The sequence below is a fragment of the Electrona antarctica genome (genome assembly GCF_951216825.1).
Source record: "Electrona antarctica genome assembly, chromosome: 20".
In the NCBI taxonomy this organism is placed as follows: domain Eukaryota; kingdom Metazoa; phylum Chordata; class Actinopteri; order Myctophiformes; family Myctophidae; genus Electrona; species Electrona antarctica.
The window spans coordinates 11782289-11801176 of NC_136801.1; the positions used below are offsets into that span (position 1 = coordinate 11782289).

General features: G+C 44.0%; 1 protein-coding gene across 1 annotated transcript in view; it reads right to left on the bottom strand.

Moving 5' to 3' along the window:
- Window positions 1–18465, bottom strand: part of LOC306912857 (tyrosine-protein kinase yes-like) — a 31245-nt gene extending 12780 nt beyond the window's left edge. Inside the window, exons 1-2 of the mRNA XM_079489312.1 lie at window positions 17830–18465; window positions 2694–3017 (exon numbers count right to left, since the gene is read on the bottom strand). Coding sequence (XP_079345438.1) covers window positions 2694–3009 — 316 coding nt within the window. The 5' untranslated portion in view covers window positions 3010–3017; window positions 17830–18465. The remainder of the gene's footprint in view (window positions 1–2693; window positions 3018–17829) is intronic.
- Between the last annotated feature and the right edge of the window lie 423 nt (window positions 18466–18888).

Below are 18888 nucleotides of genomic sequence, written 5' to 3' on the forward strand. Positions count from 1 at the left end.
AATAGCAGACCTACAAGCTCGTAGCGCGCCACTCGGTGGCGCGCTATGAGCTTGTAGATCTGCTATTTTTCAATAGCTAAAGCATAACATAATGCTAACACCAAAAGGGGTTCCCGCCCTGAATGGGTTAAAAGTGCTTCAAAAGGGTTACAATTTGCTCATCCTACGCCTTCACTCTCAGCTTTCTTACCATCTCAATTAAAGCAAATAGAGTACAAAAGGGCCAATGGGACTGACAACTCTCCCTCTCTAAAAGCACATCATGTGTTCTCCACCGTGTCTAGGGTGCCACAATGCACAGAAACGGCACTGTGTAGATGAGCGCATGACACAAGGGCAGTAAAAGACCATGAACACAGACCTTACGGTCAGAGACTCCCCTGTTGGACACAGGATCACAGGTGATCACTGCCATCTTTATATGCCATGACTCAGTCGCAGGCAAGACATCTACACATGTGTCTGTCTGTCTGTCTGTCTGTCTGTCTGTCTGTCTGTCTGTCTGTCTGTCTGTCTGTCAGTCACACCTGTGCTTATCTCCCACACCACACCATCAGCCTCAAATGTCTTGTGCATACTGCCAAGGATGTAATATGGAATAAAGAGTACTTCTTCCAACACCGTTCATAACATTTTGCTTACTGGGCAGGCTGGCAAATAATGGCATTCGGACCTCAAGGCCAGTTCTAGTCCTAATCACAATTCTTACATAATCGCCTTATCGCAGTTATTTGTGCATAATCGTCACAATCATTTCCATGTTAAAAATGTTCATACAGGGGGGGCAGAGTGGCACAGTCGGTATTGTAGTAGTGCTGTCGCCTTCTAGCTGTGAGGCGACAGCCTCACAGCTAGAAGGTCCTGGGTTCGATTCCCGCTGGGGACGTGTTCTCCCAGTGCCCATACCCAAGGCGGGGTTGGCGAAAGGACCTTTCTGTGTGGAGTTTGCATGTTCTCCCCGTGTCCCCTAGGGTAGGTACCCTCACAAAAAACATGCAGTAATCCTGGTCTCTAAACTACCTCCCTCTGGCCAGCCTGATGAGGGGAAAGGAACTGGTCAGAATAACGTGTTCCTTTCACGCGCAACATCCGGCCGGGGAAACTCTCCCGTCAGGTGAAAAGAAGCAGCTTGGACTCCTCATGCATAGAAAGAAGCATGAGGTCAGCCCGCTGCCCCCCAGGATTACATTAGATAATTGACACTGGGTGAGAAAATGGTTTGCAAAATCATACATTTTCAGAAATTGAATGAATGAATGAATGAATGAATAGTTTATTTCGGTACTTTACAGTTACATGTTAAAATACAGTTGTATTTGCATAATCAGGGATGGCACCGAAAAGCTGTAGGCTGAAGCCAAAGCTTATTTTGCCTACCCTTTTCAAGAGTAACTTAGTTACTGACAAAACAAAAAAAATCACACCTGTGTGAAGTGAACGGTGCTACTACTGTATCGTGTGGGGGTCCCGCAACATCCAGACCCCTAGGAACGCGCCCAGGGGGCCGGCCTGGTTCCGGCGAGCCTCCCCCCATCCGAAACGGTCGAGAAGTGACAGAGTTACCGTGTTGCACCTTTCCATGGTCGGACATACAGACACAGAGACAGACAGACAGACAGACAGACAGACAGACAGACAGACAGACAGACAGACAGACAGACAGACAGACAGACAGACAGAGCTGCGTATCCGCTCAAAAACAGATTTGATCTGTTTTCCGCAGCTGTCTAGTGGGGTGTTGGTGATAGGCTGAAATGTAGTGATAGCCTACTGCTTTTGGATCCACAAAACGCAGCAAAAAAAAACACACCAGTGTGCAACCACCTTCAATTTATATAAGTATAAAGTTCTTAAATATGAATGTTATTTGTTGTCATATCTGTGCAACTTTAGTTTACCGAGCCTGGGTATAAAAACAAAAAGCCAAACAGAAATGTAATTTTAAATTCTATTCATAATGTTTCCCGGCGGCGGCGACAGAAACACAATTAAATCTTTCATCACAATTAATTAATAATTAATCGTCACAACAAAATATTTCATAATTACGACGACACCCCTAGCCAGTTCACATTGGTATGCCCACACCACTGGGAACAATGCTGCCAACAGTAATCCCCTTATCTCTCTGCAGAATCCAAACAGTGTGCCAGTGCCAGTGATCCCGTTCCGCCACGCCAGAGGGTGCGGATAATCCAATAGGGGGCACGATTACAAGTTTAATCCCACATAAACAGTATGTCCACAACTCGAACCCTAAACTCAGGCTGCAAGAGTTCTCTACCACAGTGGTTGTCAACATGTGGGCCGGTACCCGCAGGGGGGTCCACAACTAGACCTGTGCCCGTGGGGCACCGGCCTACTTGGGAACGATGCAAGTTGGGAACAATAAAAATAGGGAATGCATACCCCACCCTAATATGCAATACTTGTAGATTTGGTACATTTATTGTAATTATGCAACATTATGATGCTTTAGTAATATTGTTTCTGCCGTTCTACATACTGCCAACCAGGTGATGAAATCACAGATTGAGGCTTTAACTTTTGCTTTTATATGCAATATCCGAGACCATTGAACATATATTGCTAGTTTGACCACTTTAAATTATCTAATCTTAAAATAATAACCGTTAACATGAAATCACTCGCGGCGACTGAGAACTTTATAATCCACGGACAGTACTGCTTACCTGTGACGGCACCAGGGAAGGCACCGGGCACAGAAGCACCGGAGAAGGAAGTGGACGCTCCGCCAAACGGCGTCATGGCCGAGGAGCCGCCGAACGGGGCGATGGCGTGGTTGAAGCCGGCCACGGCTGCCGGGCCCGCTGCCGCCGCCGCCGAGGGACACTGGTTCTGTTGGAGCTGGGTGGGGTCCGGTCCGTAGTGGCCTGCGTGGGGGGCGGGGCCGGCGGAGGAGGAGGAGGTGGGGTCCGACGCAGGGACGTTGTCCGGTCGGTACTTCATCACAGGACCCTTGTCTTGTTTGCTCTTGATGCAGCCCATGGTCTTGTCTGAATAACACACACACACACACACACACACACACACACACACACACACACACACACACACACACACACACACACACACACACACACACACACACACACACACACACACACACACACACACACACACACACACACACACACACACACACGTGAACAGAAGAACGCACAACTCTGATCTAAACAAATAATTTGGCTGCGGAAAAAGCAAAAAGTGGTTAAAATAATTGTGGTTAATTGTGATCCAGAACTTGGATTAAAAAACAAATTACCCCAAAATGATTATGGACCATGGCAACATTTATAGTGTTTATGCCTGGGACATGCTAAATGAAATTATAAATGTGATAACCCGATATTGTCACGCGAATCAAGGCAACAGCCACAGGATAAGCCATGTCGTGGAAATTGGGGCACACTATGGTAAATCGAATTTAAATCACTGTAAAGCTCAAATGCATTGTCGAAATTGTGCACAAGTGTGAGGTATAAATGCAAATGGAGGGATAAATGCAGGCAGTTTTACATTGTTGTCATTTGTCAAATATGACTGATAGGTCATTGCAATTAAATACAGAGATTATGCCATGCTTACACGCAACATTTTGATGATACATAGATTTTACTCCAAAGCCACGTTGCACTGCAGTGGATAGAACAGTGCAATCGGCATGTGGCTCTAAAGGATTTGAAATCCTGTAGGTTTTTAAAAGAACGGTATGAATGACATTAATATGTATATTCCCTATTGCTGCATATAAATATATAACCTTTCCATTATTAGTGCTGAAGTCAGGCTCAGGCTCAAGTAAAGTAACAATATCTCAAATTTGTTCTTAAGTACAGTACCTCAGTAAATGTAATGAGTTACTTTCCACCACTGCTAAGTATGTACACAGCGTATCCTTTCGGGGCCCTCCCTCCCTTGGACCTCGCCAGAAGCCTTAAAGAGCCGGCGTGTCTCCCTGCTGCATTGCTCTCATTCCTCCCTCTCTCCAACAGAACCGGCCAACATACGTAACACTGACTGAGGCATTACTTGGCGGAGAAGAAGAGTCCAGAAAATATGGAGGCAATCAGACATGCTCGATGAAAACGAGTCTTTTTTTTTACTCAAGGAGATGAATCTCTTGCAGATCTTGAAATAATAGCCTTGATCTTGGGGAGGCTACAGGAATTTTTATTTCCTCATCGGAGTGGGCAGAGCCTATCGAGTGAGTTCATCGAGTTCCTCCCGCCCCGAACTGCCAAAGGAAACCCAACAAAAAGGGGACAAGCCGAACCGCACAAACCTTTCCATGGAATTGGAGCACTTTTGTTCACATAAAATCCATACAACTGGTTAAAATTACAGGTTACGGCTCGTGCCTGTGTGCATTGGGGTTGTATATAAAATGGTTTCACAAGCGGTCGGTCATTGGAGATGGGTGAAATGCAGGGTTTTTTTCCAATAGCTTGAAAGGAATTATGACTATAAATCTAATCTCAGACGTCCAGAAAGGCACGCTGGCAGAAAAGAAAAGAAAATGCTTTCAAGATTAAGCCAAGCTTCCCTTTAAACTAGAAGCTGGTGTCATGGAAACATTGGAAAGCAAAGTGCTTGTTTGGGTCGACTGTGGTGGGCTTGTAGTTCATCAACAGAGGCCCAAGGCGCTGGGTCAGCAATGAACTCACCACTATATAAAAATGCCGTCCAATGCCTTGATCATATCATATGCAGTAAAAACGTAAAAGGTTGCATGCAAAATTATTCATGGCACTAAAGTAAAACAAGCTATGGAACCTGTTAATATGTCAAAGTTGAACAAAAGTTGCGCTTACAATACCAATTATAAGTTTTTAACGTGTGGCGCCCACACCACTCTTACCACTTTTAATATAAATTGATTATGGTTCACAACTCTGTTTTGTACACGCTCGTATCACTCCGGTTCCGGGAAAAAAAATGGATTGGATGGATGGATGGATGGATGGATTGCGGAGCGGTCTTGATACCGGAAGGTCGCCAGTTCGAATCAGCGGTCCGACACGTTAAAATTACCACTGCTGAAGTGCCCTTGAGCAAGGCATTGAACCACTACCATGAAATGTTCTATGAGCAGGGCCTGGCTGGAAACAAGTTCTTGAGCTTAGCCCAGATACCCTGGGTAAATATAGTAACTTTGCTTTGCTCCCAGTTAAATACAGAATAGAGTTCAAAATCCTCCTCCTCACCTACAAAGCTCTCAATGGTCAGGCACCACAATATCTCAAAGAACTCATCGATCCCTACAATCCTAATAGAACTCCAGTGCGTTCACAGTATGCAAAAATGCTTATTGTCCCAGAAATATCAATAGGAGGCAGGGTGTTTAAGTCCCAGGCACCTCAGCTGTGGAATCTTCTCCCGGCTTCAGCTGTGGAACCTTCTCCCGGCTTCGGTCCGTGGGGCTGACACACTCTGCACATTTAAGACTAGATTAAAAACCTTTCTCTACGACAAAGCCTATAGCTAGACTTGTCATCAGTACTCGGTCACCCGACAAAGTAAAAAGGGTGAGAACTGAGTAAGGGGGACCTTCCACCAAACCCTGCACCTTTGTTGTGCGTCAAGTTAAGTTAGGTACATGTTTTCTAAGTAGTGAGGGTTTATAGTTAATTGTCTGAAAATACACATGAACATGAATCCCACACAACACTACACAAATCTATGAAATCTACTATGAAAAAGTTTAATCTGCAACACAATTTTACAGTATGTAGTATGGGGTCCCTGCTTCGTCTCGCTCTCAACTAGGGGTCCTTGGCCAGAGAAACACTGATGACCCCTGGATTAGACCGAATTGCACCGTGTGGACACCGGTTCCCAACATTTCACCACCACTAACCAGAACTGAATTAAACTCCTGCAGAGCTGAAGCCATATCCTCTGTAAATTAACTGGAAACTCATTACTGAGAAGGACAGCCATCACATACTGTACAGTATTTCCCTCCAAATCCAAAATGATAAGCAGACACACACAACACTGCATGGCAAAGGTTCAGGAAAAACATTTCTCCTGGCAGCAGTCTGAAATAAATTCCCCATTAGCGGTAGTGGCTGAGTTTGTAAAAGAGAAATGATTAGGGCTGCACAATTACTCGTGAAAAAGTTTAACGTGCAATATTTGTCTCCAGCAAAATTTCCAAAATATCAAGTGACGGCAATGTTTTTCATCAGAGGGAGGAGAGAGGTGTCCCAGGCAGTGTTGCCAGATTTCTCAAGAGAAACAAGCAACCAGGTCTATGAAAAGTTAATCTGAGTTCCCAGATGTTTTCTTTTTCGCCACTAGGAAATGAAAAGTTAACAAGCCCCCAAAGAAGCGACTAATATAGGCCACATTAAACCATGGGCACTTTAAACCTATGGTCCCAACGCGTTACGATTACGATGTGATGCGTTGTGAGCATGTAGATCTGCTATTTTCAAACAAATAATAAATTGAAACATTTTGATCATTTTTTTAAACATTTTATAAACACAAATCTGGTACTGGTTCCGAAACCCTGATGACCTTGGGATACATCACTGAGGATACGTCCCAGGTGCATCCATGCAATGTTTTTTGTTATACTTTTATACTTTTGTTATACTATTTATAGTGACTCATAGGAATAGACTATGTGACAACCAGGTATATAGTCTGGCGACCACCAGAGACTCGGAGAGACGGGTGACAGCCGGAATGTAGACGGCACCCGGGTGAGCAGTATGGGTTAGTGCCCCAGCCTGTGTCCTCCGTGAGGAGGAAGCCCAAAAGCCCTCGGTGAGGGCGCAATGGCGGAACCATTGCGCCTTTGTAATCCACCACTCCTGAATGAAGTGTCTAGTGCTGGGACTCTGGTGCAACACACAGGTCCTGGGCGTGGTGAGAGCAGGAGTGGCCCTGGTGAGAGGGGGCCAGACACGGCGGACAGGAGTCAACGCAGAGCCACAGGTCTCCACCAGGGCAGGTCAGGTTGTGGCCTCCTGGTGGCACTAATAGGCCAATGTGAAAAGGGTGGCATTTCTTCTTACACCTTGGATGGCAATTGGATGATTTGAGGCATTTTGTTCCAAAAATGTGTTTTACAAAAATTCACCTGTTGGTGACGCTATAACGGGCCAATGTGAAAAGGGTGGCATATATTCCTCGGCCTAGTAGGAAAGTACGTGCCAATTAGGATAGAATATGAAATATCGGACAGATCCGTCTTGAACACATTACTATAGAGATAGTGTGAAACGATTTGCAGGATGTTTGGACAGAATCAAGAGGAGTAATATAAAAAAAAGGTTTTACAAAAGTCGGCCTCCTGGTGGCGCTATAACAGGCCGTTCTGAAAAATATGGGGCAGAGGTTCATCGTTGGCATCCAGGGAGTGTGTGTGCAAAATTTGGCATCGACCGGGTTAACGGTGTCGGAGATTAGCTGGTAACAGACGCACACACGGATGGAGTGCATAACATACTCTCTCACCATGCCTTCGGCCTGGTGGAGACAATAAGCAACTACACTTTAGAAACAAGTCTAAAAAAACTGCAACCGGGGTCACGGTGGCACAGTCTGTAGTGCTGTTGCCTCACAGCTAGAAGGTCCTGGGTTCGATTCCCGCTGGGGACACTGTGGGCACTGGGGCGTGTTCCCTCCTCCGCGTCATCAGTGCCCATACCCGAGGCGGGGTTGGCGAAAGGGCCTTTCTGTGTGGAGTTTGCATGTTCTCCCCGTGTCCTCTAGGGTAGGTACCCTCACAAAAACATGCTGTAATCCTCGTCTCTAAACTACCTCCCGCTGGCACACAACCAGCCTGATAGAGGGGAAAGGAACTGGTCGGAATAACGTGTTCCTTCCACGCGCTACGTCCGGCCAGGGAAACTCTCCCCTGTCAGGTGAAAAGAAGCAGCTTGGACTCCTCATGCATAGAAAAAACAAAAAACTGCAACCCACGACTACCAATATTACTACTTACAAGTGACTCACTCTACAGAGAAACACGCCCACAATCGCTTGTAATAATCAGACATGGCAACATTGGTTCCAGGCAGCCTCCAACTGTGTATTCAAGTCGGGTGCTCAATCCCTTCCCTGCATATTCAATACCAGAGAGGAACTTGAGGAAGTGGGAACGCCTCTCCATGAATTCAAATTGGGCAACACATTAGCTTTAGCTGTCTCTCTACATCCCTTGTTTCATGAATGTGGGGGGAAAAAATTATAATAATAATAATCACATTTGCATGACTTCAGTAAAGCAATCCGATACTGACAGGGCTGTTAGGTGAGTCGGGACATGGGACGCTGAACCACAGTACATCATCTCAGGTCATACAATTTTACCCCTTTATAGTTTTGGAATTAAAAGTATCAATTCAATACCCTATTGTAGAAATAAAAATCACACCCGTGTGAACTGAGTGGTGTAAGGTTTTATATAGCATGATCAGCTGTGGTCTGACGTAATGTCTGACGTAATGAAATAAGGTAAGGTATTATGTAGCCTGATCAGCTCTGATCTGACGTAATGAAATCACACCCGGATGTGATTTCACAACTGGCTTTTTCTGTGCAGAGAAAATGACCATGGTTGCTACGGTCATCCAGTTCACCCGGGTGTGATTTAATTACGTCAGAAATTATTTTGAACATAGCAACCATGCTCATTTTTTTCTGCACACAAAAGCCAGTTGTAGGAGTGGTTTACACCACTCAAAAATGATAGAAATTCAAATTTTACTTGAGTTTGAGACTACGAGTACTTTTGGTACTTGAAGTACTCATTATGCAGAAAGTCCCATTTCACAGGTTTTCAAATGTATAAAATGTATACAAATCCTTTTTTGCGACGCACTGTGAGCCTGCAGATCTGTACCAGTTTGTACTGGTATAGGTCAAAAGTGGTTTTGTAATAATAATAAAAATCTGCAAAGTAACTAGTAAAGAACGTTTTCAAATAATTATAGTGGACTAAAAGTCCACAATTATTTGTGTGATGATTAATCGTCAAAATAAATGCTGTAATGGTGACAACCCTACTTGGCTGCAGGCACTGTCAGTGCCGCTTCATGACATGATGGGGCTTGGCCCACACTTACTGCAACGCTCTGAGAATTTAGATAGCAGTGTTAAGAAGTGGCATGGAATCTGAGTTACTTGATGCGATATAATAATGGAGACAGATTTGAGTCAGGGCCCAGGGTCAATGAATATAAGCTTGTCACAGTTGAGGCAAGACCCAAGAGAATTGTCTTTTCTTTTTCATTTCCTTTTCTTTCCCACACGTTTCCGTCAGAGATTTTTAGAGAGAGTGCCGTCATTGAGGGGGCAGAAAACAACACTCTTTCAAGGCATGTGATGGCAAATCAGAATACAAGGTCACTATCCAAAAATAACTTGAGATATGTATTTTTTTATTTGTCTGCATCGATTATGTTTTACAAAGGTCACAGTCATTAAAATAAAAAATGACTACTCGACTCCCATAGAGTCCAGTGCATTCTGTCAACTTGGAGCCGCCATTGGACTGGCCCCATGAAGTGAACAGTGTTGTCGCAACTCTCTCATCTAAACGGTGCTGGTTTCTGTGTTGTCACTGCTTCGTACTAGTTGCTCACCTGCTGCTGCTACCGGGGGGGGGGGGGGCAATGGCTACGGTAAGGTAGAGTGGCCAGTAGAGCAGCCAGATAGGAACCACAACGTTCCCAGTTCGATGTGTGGGTAACTGGGCACCCCTGCTGTAGGCAATGCAGTGTAGGGAGTTGCAAAGCGCACCCTCCCCGCCCAGCTTCCCTCTTTAGATTCTCGGTCAAGCACAATGCAGTGCTGAATTCAACCCCCTCAACATTGCACCTACAATCCTCTAAAAGATGAGGCTGGGTCTTACACAGCTGCAAACGTTACAGTAAAGTCAAGGAGCAAGTAAACAAATTGAAGTTGAACACTACTTTACAATCTTCCACAAACTGTAGAGCAGAACATCTGCTAGCCTAATATGTTTGCCAACTTGCTGCTAATTATAGAAACACGCTCCAATTGCTGACATCTTTTTGCCCCGAGGATGATGATATGACCTACAATAGGTTCCAGCGTGCAAGCATGATGGAAAGGGTTCCCGATTTGGCACACGCACAATTGAACACTTTCAAGGAACACAAAGGCACTATGGCAGAGGAAGGTGAAGAGTCTGAATGGGAAAACGTTCGTTACATCACAGAGATCTAAATCTGAAAGGAGATGTACTTTGTTTTTAAGGCAGGTACAATGACAATCTCTTTCTTTTGTTACAGACATGCTGTTTCAGAACTAGGTCAAAGTCAGAGATTGGCAGGGTTGCTGCATATGAAGAAATTGCCTATAGGAGGTCTGACAGACTGCATAAATATATCCCCCCCCCCCCCCCCCAAAAAAAGACATCTTTAAAACAAAAAATGACAGTCATATTTGTCAGCTGTCTCCGTTGTGCATCTGTCCCCCTTTTATTTTTTATTTTTCCTGCTCTCCAGTTAGCTCATAATATTAGCCGGTGTTATCAGGTGCTCTGCGCTGCTGTGTTTACATACAGTATGTATATGTCCCATTGGCTTAGGGGTCATACTCCCATTGATATGATTGATGACTAGGTCGCTTACATTTCATGAGCTGTTATTCCGGTATGTCAGGTTTCAGTCCAGTCCAAAGATACAACAATTTTATAATTTCAGACATCATCCTAAACTGAGAGATAAAAATAAACTAGAAGAAGTGCCCCTCGGGGCACAGGTCTCCACCAGGATTGATATTTGGATAAAATCTTAAGGAGTGTTGCACATAAATGGGCCGCCTGGTGGCGCTCGAAAAGGCAGAATTGAAAGATGCAGGCCAGATCTGTGTTGATCACATGACTATGGAGATCGTGTATACTGAATTGCATGATGTATGGATAAAATGTGTACGAGTAATCTACAGAAATGTGTTTTGCCAAAATCTGCCTCATGGTGGCGCTATAACAGGCCGTTGTGGAACATTTGGGGCAGAGGTTGTGTGTGTGTGTGTGTGTGTGTTACTGTGTGTGTGTGTGTGTGTGTGTGTGTGTGTGTGCGCACACACACACACACACACGAGAGAGAGAGAGAGTGTTTTCCTTTTCCATCTACTGGATAGTCTTACCTATTACTTTTGGTCAAAATGGCGGTCACTTTTGACCAAGAACAGTAAAAGTGTGTAACAAAGTTGGATAAACCACTCAAATTTCAACAATGGGGAGGAAATCCTAAGGTCTTGACTATTGGATGAAAAACACAATAATCAGGATTTGGGAAAGTTGTAAACTTGAGGTAGTACCCTACCCATAACCCTCTTGGGTGCAGCGGTGGCCTAAGGGTTAGAGGAGCGCCCTTGTTGCCGAAAGGTTGCCGGTTCGATTCCCCGCACGGGCAGGAAAAATCTGGGTGGGGAAGTGATTGTCATCACTCACCCAACACCACTGAAGTGCCCTTGAGCAAGGCACTGAACCCCCAACTGCTCCCCCTGGAGCTGCTTAGTGGCCAACAGTATAAGACTGTGGTTGTACTGGTCAGCTCCCAGGTTTTAATGTGTGTCTGTGTGTGTGTGTTTCTATGTGCAGGGCGTTGCTGAAAATGAGCACTTGTGCTCAGCTACTACCCTGGGTAAATAAAGGATTAAAAAAAAAAAAGCAAGGTGCAAGCGACATCCAGTAGTCTTCTCTAGAAGCATTAATCAAAGTAGACTATGTTGCTTTCAGAGAGAGTCCAGGTAGACTTGGGAACAGCTCTATGGTGAGGATGAATGAGGAACTTGTGACGCCCGATAATCAATTAATTGGAAGCTGTAAAATGCTCCTCAGGGCTCCTTCTTCCAGGAGGTGAAGCTCTGTAGTAGTTTTTCCCTTTAGCCAGAGAAGGAAGCCTTTCCAGGCAAGCCTCATCAATGCTTTGGAGACAAGCATGTGCTGATAATCTGTACTTTTAAATCAGCTGCTGAGCCTCCGGGATGCAGACGGAGATTAGACACACCAACAGACCGACATGCGGAAACAGTGGTCGGACATGAGGTCGCACATGGGCTGCTCCCATGCTTGCGGTTAGGGTTTGAGGTACGTTGTCGGTCTAATGACAGTCAGACCAATAGTATGTCTTAACTAAAGCCTGTACCCGACCCTCCCGCAATAACACAAGACTCCACACAGAGGTCTCTCTCAACCCTGCACCTTGGAATCATTTCCCTAGAATGGAAAGTATATTGCAAATCTGCACGCACGCACGGGCACGCGCACTCACCCACGCACGCATGCACACACACTCTATAGGGCATCTAAAGGCAGGACTAGATGCCATTTTTATGTTTTGTTGTATGTTTTATCCTCTCTCCACTCTGCAAGAAGAGAGCATGAGCGATGGCAGTAGACCTAAGTAGAAATAGAAATACTGTATATCGAAACCTCTTATCTCCATATTTTACCTTTTTGTGTTTATTCGTTAATTACTTGTGCATGTACTTGTGCATGCGACAGCGTCACAAAAGTAGCACAAATAGCAGATCCACAAGCTTGAAACGCTGTGTGAAGCAACGTGTTTTGAGCTTGTAGATCTGCTACTTTTGAATTTCAATCCTGAAAAGTAAGAGTTTTGGACATATGAAGTTTCCACCCGACAACAGGGAGACTATATATATTGCATTTGGAAACGATATACTTGGAATGAAGAATAGAGCCTTGATAACTAAAAAACATCGCATGGATGCATGGATGGATGCTTGAGAATGTAATCCTCAGACTGATCTGCTAAATCCAAATAATAAACAACGATAAAAATAAACATAACATAAATAAATAAATGTAATACCTTTAGTTAGTGCATATATACATTTTGTACATTACACATTGAACACAACACGCAATGCCACAACAAATTAATCTACTGTATATTGAGGATTTTGGAACACGTGAATATCGAGTGTCATCTGTATTTTCAAAGCATTCCACTGGTTCCAAGACATCGCTCCCAAGAGGTTTCGGATTAGTGACACAGCCATGCCAGGCGATTGCTTACAATAGGGGTTTAATGAAGATTTGGGGGTGGGGGTGAAGGGGTTCCTCCATCACCGAAGCCATGCCTGGCCTTGGCCCTCTGTTTGATTGGACAGCTGGTAGCTAGCAGCTGCAGACAGGGAGGGGCCTGGGAGCTTTACTAGCCTTCACAACCTCCAGAGTCACGACAGATGTTGCCGCCCCCGTAGCAACCAAGTTCCTTCCGCCACTACATTGCTCCGATGCCGAGGAGTTGAAACCCGGGTCTACTCTCAATTCTTTTCTCAGTGATTATTCTCGATTACTTTTTTGATTAATCGATTCACCCATTTAACTCCATCTCTACCGCTAGCTGTTACCAGCTCAGTGGCCTTGTGGTTAGAGTGTCCACCCTGAGACTGGGAGGTCGGGGTTCGATCCCCGGCCGGGTCATACCAAAGACTCTAAAAATGGGACCCAGTGCCTCCCTGCTTGACACTCAGCATCAAGGGTTGGATTGGGGGTAAGTCCCTGCGACATACTAGCGTCATGTCCAGGGGGTGTACTTGTACATCAAGCTGCCTCACGCTACAGAAACAGGAGATAGGCACCTGCCCTATGGGCCTCATGGCTCGGCAAGGCTACTTACTACCGCTAGCTGTTAGCATAAACCCCAGTTCCCAGTGCCAGCATACGCGTTCACTTTAAAAGTCGGAGTTTGCCTGCCACCCACACACACACTCGCTACACACACTCTAGTATCATTGGAACAAGCACACACTGTTTACCTTTCGTCAGAAGCTTTTACATGGCGGCAGTGTCGCAGTACAAAGGCACAAATTAAATCCGAAATGTGGATGGCAGAAAATCCACCAAGGACAGTGATCCTAGAGTCCGATTTATAGAGGTTTGAAAATCCTCCTTTCCAACTGGTTTGCACTGGGATTAGTTTTGCAATCCCATAGTTGGAACGGTGGGCCTAGCAAATCTACAAGGCCACAACGCTTCTCATTGTGATGGGTTGTTAGCTTGTGAATCGGTTATTTTCTAAAACTTATCAATAATGTCCCCAGACCTATAATAACAAGCCCAAATTATGGATTGATTGTTAATTGATTATTTTATTTTTTAATGTAGAATGAATGATAAAATCAATTAGTTTGATTAACTGTTGCACCCCTACAAGCGTATCGGAGGCTGGCCACAAGCAAAGATGAGGTCACCTATTTGGGTTGTGTTAAACCTTTCCAGTGAAAAAATGGCTTCAAAAGTGATCCTGAAAGTCAAACAAAGAACAAGATTTTGGGGCAGGATCTCCTGGTTTATCAAGAGGAGTGCACTGAGGACTCTAGCCAGAGCTAGACTACAGTATGTTATTTTGACTATGCTTGCACCAGTCATGGTCCACTAACACCCGGGACCAACAAAATTCACAGAACTCTCAAAACAAACTGACAATACTGTTACTAAACCTTCACGCCAGGACTCGCCTAACCCCAGCTCACTTTGCTAGGCTGGCTCAAGGTGGAAGACAGAGTTTAGCAACTTGTACCTGTCAAACTCTGTCTCACCAGCTCTTCTGACCTTGTTCCTCTTAGATTCAACACAAACATGGGGACAAATAAACTACACAAAAATGTGGAATGCCCAACCACCTATCATACCAAGAGCCATAAGACTTCTCCATTCCCCATCCACATTAAATTAAAACTGACCTCAAACTGACCTCAAATTGTAATTGGACTTCATCTTTATACTTGACTTTATTTGTTTATTTATATATTAATGAACATTACATATGAATGCAACGTAAATACACCGGATTTAGCAAAGATGCTAATTTACATCTGCAGTCCCACAGTAAAGTCATGTTGGGTACGTGTTAAACTGTTGACAAGCCATCTCGAGCAGGCAGCAGCAACATTTGCTTCCTATTCCAGAACATGCATTGTGTAATGGGTATGTGTCAGTCCCTGCTTGCAGTGGCATATGGGAATACGAATACCTGAGACCTAATCACAGAATAAAAGTACATCGGATGCCAGCATTTTTTTAATTCAACAGGATGACCGAATAGGAGACAATCAAATCATTTATCTCATATTCATTGTTGTACATGTTTCAGCACAAACCGTTCTCAATGTCAGTCATGCAGGCTGCGGGCAAATTACACATAGGTAAGACAGACCTGCAATCAAGTCTTACATGAGCACATGCTATTTTGGGTATCCTGAGGTGACTACAAACAGAAATCTGAGTCAGGCTGTTTGAACTGTCAACATACAGTACTTAGTTCTTCGTGGTGCTAAAACTGGTCAAACTTGCATCACTTGTGCAGACCAGAAAAGGGCTTCCATATCTTCACCCCACAGACAGACACACATACTCTTCCGAGTGGTGCTAGGGGTTGTTGGAAGTTTAAGTCCCATTTCAACTGGTAGCCCCCCTCCCTGACCATTTCAGGATGTTTAAAGGAAGTAATTATTTTCTTACTTTATAAATAATAAGAGTTTTAAATTCCACTAAATCAAAAAACTTCCGTAGAGACCTCCTCCAACAACTGCTGAAGGTCCTTTCCGGCGCAAAAGATGTTGGTGTCATCGGCAAACACAACATATTTCAAAGTACTTGATACTTTACATATGTCGTTAAAATTAATATATAATATAAACAGTTCAGGTCCTAAAATAGACCACAACTGATGAGTGAGCTGCTTGACCTGTACTCACCCATCTTTATAACGCAAAAGGTTTGTGGAAGCATTCTAGTAGCACCCAAATATTGAATTTGACACACAGACTGGAATAAAAATGAAAGCAATTACAATTGCTTAATAAAGTTCTAGGTTATCCGATTGCCTAATGGAACCGAGCAGTTCCCAAACAAAAAGCATTTTGACTGGATAATGAAGGAAGGATTTTCTATCAGCAAGCCAATAAATCTTTTTCGACTAGAGGGTATTGCATTTCATCATCACAGCGATGCACTGTAAAACTAGCTCATATCTTAACCCTTTAAGGTCAAGTTAACAAATGAGATTTAAAGCTATACCTGGCATACAGCCACAACCCACTAGCATCAAGTGCCTTGCTCAAAGGCACACCGATGATGTCTGTTGAGACGAAGCACAGTAATTCTATATCCTCAGTGTTTACTAGCTTGTCTGCGGAATTTCTAGTGGCCTGGCAATCTTCCAGTTACAAGCTCATACAAGAGGACTGGTGAGGCTAAACTCATTGTGTCTCATTACTTCCCAAAGTAACAGGATAGGTGGCCCTGGGCGGCGGTGGCTCAGGGGTAGAGTGGCTGGATGGCAACCGCAAGGTTGCCTGTTCGAACCCGGGCTCCCCCAGAGTTACTGTCGAAGTGTCCTTGAGCAAGACATTGAACCCCTAATTGCTCCTGATGTGCTGGTTGGTGCCTTGCATGGTTTCTGCTGCCATCGGTGTATTAATGTGTGTGTGCAGTGAATTGATGCACAATCTATGTAAAGCGCCTTGGATAAAGGCGCTATATAAATGCACCATTACCATTTAACATTTAGGTGGGCACTTGGGGACATGACCATAATTGCTACAAAGCCTGTATATCCAGTCAGTTTGTGCTATAAGAATATGAAGGATAAATGTAACTTAAGTCATGTTCACATCAAGTATGTTTTACATTACTCAAGTATATATATTTTTTTAACATTTTGGACAAAATAGCCAACTTTACATGGAGGTGCCCAGATGTCCCTAGAGCCCACCTATCCTGTATCCCTCAAGACAGACCATTAATGAACATAAAGTAAGGAGGACTATTTCCTTCCCTCCCACCTCAGTAAACAATAATACAGCAATACCCTATTATAGTATCACATGGCAAAGGAATGATACAGCTATTCTACCACTCTTGTCTTTAACCACTTCACGAAAGTAGGCTATGTTATATGTGTCACAAGAAGGAGGGGGTTGTTCCCTGAAAAAAGTGAAATCTGTCTCATACTCTCATTGCTTTCAGTGTCCTTGGGAAACGATTTGACAAAGCAACAATAAGCTAAATGCCTGTGCTGATTGATATCGTAAAATATAATGAATAGGGTTAGTTTTGATTCACGTTACACGTAGGCTAGGGCTTAGGAGGGGCTTCGTGAGTTATTTTCCCAGATGGATACTCTCTCGATCCATCGGGGAACTTCAACACTGGAACTTTTGTCTTCCTCCAGTCCATCTAAATTCAATACAGCGTGCCTCTGAGAATTAAACCCCAAGAAAGACAACAAATGGACTGACCGTATAGGCCTATACTAACACATGATGTATATAGATCATATGACAGACATTCTTTTTGAAATATGATGATGGCCCACTACTTTGAATGCTACCATTAACATATGTGGCATCTGACAATTGATAAATTACCTTTGTATTGCTGACATTCTGCAATTGGACTATATCTATCAATCACCAATGGTTCTCAAACTAATACATTCCAAGGTGTACAAATGGAACCAAATTGCATGGACCCGTAGACTTGTAAGGGTGCATTTGAGACCCCACCAAAGGAAACCAGACAGTCCCTGAAATGCAAACATTGACTGTCTCACACTGTCACACAGACCGTCTACTGCTGTGGTACAATGCAATTGACAAGGCAGTATTTAAATAGAATCCGAATCCACAGTCGATAGACCTTAAAAAGCCTATTCCTTTGTTGGCGATATTATGATATAGATTATAGAAGGTCAGATAGGCAATCAACCAACGGTGTATTTCGGCCCATTATCATCGGGAAAATGGGTGTTTCATTTCCACAAAGACGATATGTTTTACCTTTATGAAAATCACGTCCTTGAGTCTCATGCGCCTGGCCTGGCTTGTTGATGTTATCCCAAGATGATCAGATTCCTTCTAATCTGTGTGGGAAACGAATTATTCCAACGGAGTAGTGGTCTTCATTCTCACTGTGACTCCATCCATCCAGGGATCCATCCATCCAGACCAGTCCAGCAGGCAACTGCGGTTATTTTAGCATTCGGTGGGTGAGAGACAATGAAGTTAAAAATCAAAGCAACTCAAGTGCTGGGGGAAGAAGAAATAAATCATGTTTGTTAGCAACCATCTTTCCGAGATCGGTGATCAGTCAGTCCAGCGGCTGCACGATGGTAATAAAAAGGTAACGGTTACATTGTAAAGTAAAGTGTCCCAGTGTTTGTAGCCTTGTACACTTCCTACTGTACTGTAGCAAACTTGCATCAACCGACCGACCCCCACCACACAACAACATGGCCGACGGTGCCTATAGGGGACCCGACTGACGCCTCACAGCTGGAGACAGATCAGCATTCCCTCTTCCATCTGGAGATACTATTACCATTGATGGTAAAATCACATTATAGAGAGACTAACGGAAAACTAGTGTGAGACTAGTGTCTATTGTGAGTATGACGAATGCGAGCAATGCCTGTGAGGGTTGTGGGGGGGAGGGGGCGAAAGAAAAAGCCAAACACTCGAACGTCCCATTCTCCCATGTTTCCCCATAACGCAGCCCTCTGGCGCCTCCTAGTGATTGATTGATTGATTGAAGAATGTATTAACAGTTCAAGCACAACTCAATACAAAGACTGTTTAGTGTTTACACCATTACACTTGTTTACAATAGGGTCCATCCTTTTCAATTCATCAGAACATTTAGAGACGTACAAATATACACTTCTATATAATCAAAAACAGGAGAATCATCATAAAAGGAGGTAAACTGGGAAGAAACATAAACAGTGAGGGAAAAGTGGTGTTACTGCATGTTTGGGTTATGTGATTCTTTTGATTTGCACTAAACTGTACACGTGTCGCGGGCGCGGCGAATTTGTTGCAAGAGTAGGATCAGTCTAT